At 44.0% G+C, this 2,555-nt stretch overlaps 1 protein-coding gene across 1 annotated transcript in view; it reads left to right on the top strand.

Moving 5' to 3' along the window:
• The window catches only part of kidins220b (kinase D-interacting substrate 220b), a 20,721-nt gene that overhangs the window by 3,331 nt on the left and 14,835 nt on the right, over positions 1-2,555 (top strand). The window contains 4 exon segments of the mRNA XM_020624642.1: positions 396-494; positions 1,356-1,457; positions 2,021-2,119; positions 2,245-2,442. Coding sequence (XP_020480298.1) covers positions 396-494; positions 1,356-1,457; positions 2,021-2,119; positions 2,245-2,442 — 498 coding nt within the window.

Here is a 2,555-nt window from a genome sequence, read left to right on the forward strand (position 1 = left end):
CTGAACAACATTAACGTCTATAAACATCATGGCTGCGGACTGACACGGGACATTTGAGCATTTATAAGAAGCATGTAAACATGTACTAATTGGTTTCTAACAAACTATAATGCAGCTGTTTATCGTTGTATCACTCACCAGCTCTGACTCCTCCAGTGGAGGCTGCTGTGGTAACATCATGAATGAGGATAAACAGCTGGATCATATCAAATACATCTTCAGTAGAGAAGCTTGAAATATTGAACACAATAGACAAACATGTTCTTTTGTCTGCATAGAGATGCATTAAAGTGCGTTTGGAGGCAGTTATTAAATGTTTGTGCCCTGAAAACAAAGAATCACTTCCTCTGTGTGACCGAAACAGATGTATTGACAGTTATTGTCCTGTGTCACAGGGAGGATGGACAGCTTTGACATGGGGGTCTTATAAAGGTCGAGTGGAGGTCGCCAAACTGCTGCTGGAGCAAGGAGCCAACCCCAACACTACAGGACAGGTAACACACACACACACGCTGTGTTTTCATTCCTTGTGGGGACTTTACATTGACTTCCATTCATTTCCTGTAGACTTATCCTAACCTTAACCATAACCACTACTTACCTAACACCTAACCTCATCCTAACCCTAAACCATGTTGCCACCCTAAAATTCAGTGATCTCCTTGTGGGGACCAGAAGCTAGTCCCCACAGTGTGAGTGAGTGTGTTAACATGTTTCGGTCCTCATGATGTAAGTAATACAAAGGCACGCACGCGCACTACATATGTCCGTCTGCGGACTAATAGACCTTACTCAAAGGTTCTATTGATCAGATCAAACCCACAGTAAATGTCTCTCACTAACACGTACTCATAATAAAATGTGGACAAGACCGACCTGGTCCTTTAACCCTATAAAACCATTCGTATCATATTTGATACGTGAGGTTTCTGAGCAAAAAACAAAAAAACACCAAAAATGCCCCATGTATCAAACGTGATACAAAAGAAATAGAAATAATCTAATATGGCACCTCTATTCCTATATGCCTGGACTGTCTGTCTATGCATATATGGCAAATAAAAATCGTGAATCTTGAATTTCGAATAATGAATTATATTTTGGATTTTGTTAAAAGGTTTAATAAACATCTCAGTTCCAAAAAATTAGAATGTTCTGGCTATTTTTTGATATGTTGGGCTTTACGGGATTAAGGATCACATTTCAAACCCATGTTAAAGACTCATGACGGTTAAAGTTTAGTTTAACGTTTGTAAGTTTGCACAAAGATTACACACAGTAGAAGAGAAAGACGATGACTGTGGTGAAGCTGAAGGCCCAGAGCTGACGCCTCCTCCTCCCCCTCTATCTGGCAGCAGTACAGTGTGTATCCCATCATCTGGGCCGCAGGTCGAGGACACGCCGACATCGTGAAACTGCTGCTGCAGCATGGGGCCAAGGTCAACTGTTCTGACAAGGTAAGGAGACGGCACACAAACAGTGACCTTATCATGGCTACGGGTTATTTCCAGAGTACTCTCAGCACTGTGGGTAGCTGGCATTTGAAAACAGTGCAACTGTATTTCAGGTTGAAATTACAAAGTAAACTGAGTGTCCAGGTTAACATGTCAGGGAGTGAATATACCCCATTAATGTGTGCACAGCAGAGAACCACCAGATGGTGGTTAAAGCAGCACAGTGGCTGGGACACAGCCACCTCACCTGCATACACGCTGCACTAAGTGTCTGATAAAGTGGGCCAGCAGTATTATCGAGGAGCCAACACGCTGTGCACTCCACCTGTTGGTCCCTAGAGCAACTAGCTTCTTCCTTATGACCCCCCTCCCCACTCTCTGAAATGATTCGGCTACTCTACATTGCACTACCTGGACTCTTAAAATGCAAATCCTCCAAGAGTTTTTGCTTTATCACTGTATTTTTTTAAGTTCTGATTGTGTTTGCTCTGTTGCAGAGTTACCAAAGGGTTAGGGTTATCTCTCTTATATTTGTTACAATAGCTGTGTTTGTGTGTGTACACCAGTATGGGACCACTCCTCTGATCTGGGCAGCCAGGAAAGGACACTTTGACTGTGTGATGCACCTGTTGGAGAACGGAGCGGACGTTGACCAGGAGGGGGCGGTATGTTCATGCTCTTCTACACACATGCAGCTCCTTACCTCTAGCACCACAGCCTCTGTACTATACTGCACTGTTAGTTAATCATGCTGTAGCTAACACCTGCTCATCTCCTGGGCTCTGTGCAGAACTCGATGACAGCTCTGATCGTGGCAGTGAGGGGCGGCTACACCGAGGTGGTCAAGGAGCTGCTGAAGAGGAACCCAAACGTCAACATGACCGACAAAGATGGAAACACTGCGTTGATGATCGCTGCCAAGGAGGGCTACACTGAGATTGTCCAGGACCTGCTGGATGCTGGGACCTACGTCAACATCCCAGACCGGGTGAGACATCTCAGCAACATCTCAGTGTTTCATCATGTATATTAAATTATATTCAAGGCCAGAAGATACAGAAGAGATCAGCTATTAAATGTCTTGTGAATCAGATTCATTGT

The sequence above is a fragment of the Monopterus albus genome, unplaced genomic scaffold, assembly GCF_001952655.1.
Source record: "Monopterus albus unplaced genomic scaffold, M_albus_1.0 scaffold334.1, whole genome shotgun sequence".
In the NCBI taxonomy this organism is placed as follows: Eukaryota; Metazoa; Chordata; class Actinopteri; order Synbranchiformes; family Synbranchidae; genus Monopterus; species Monopterus albus.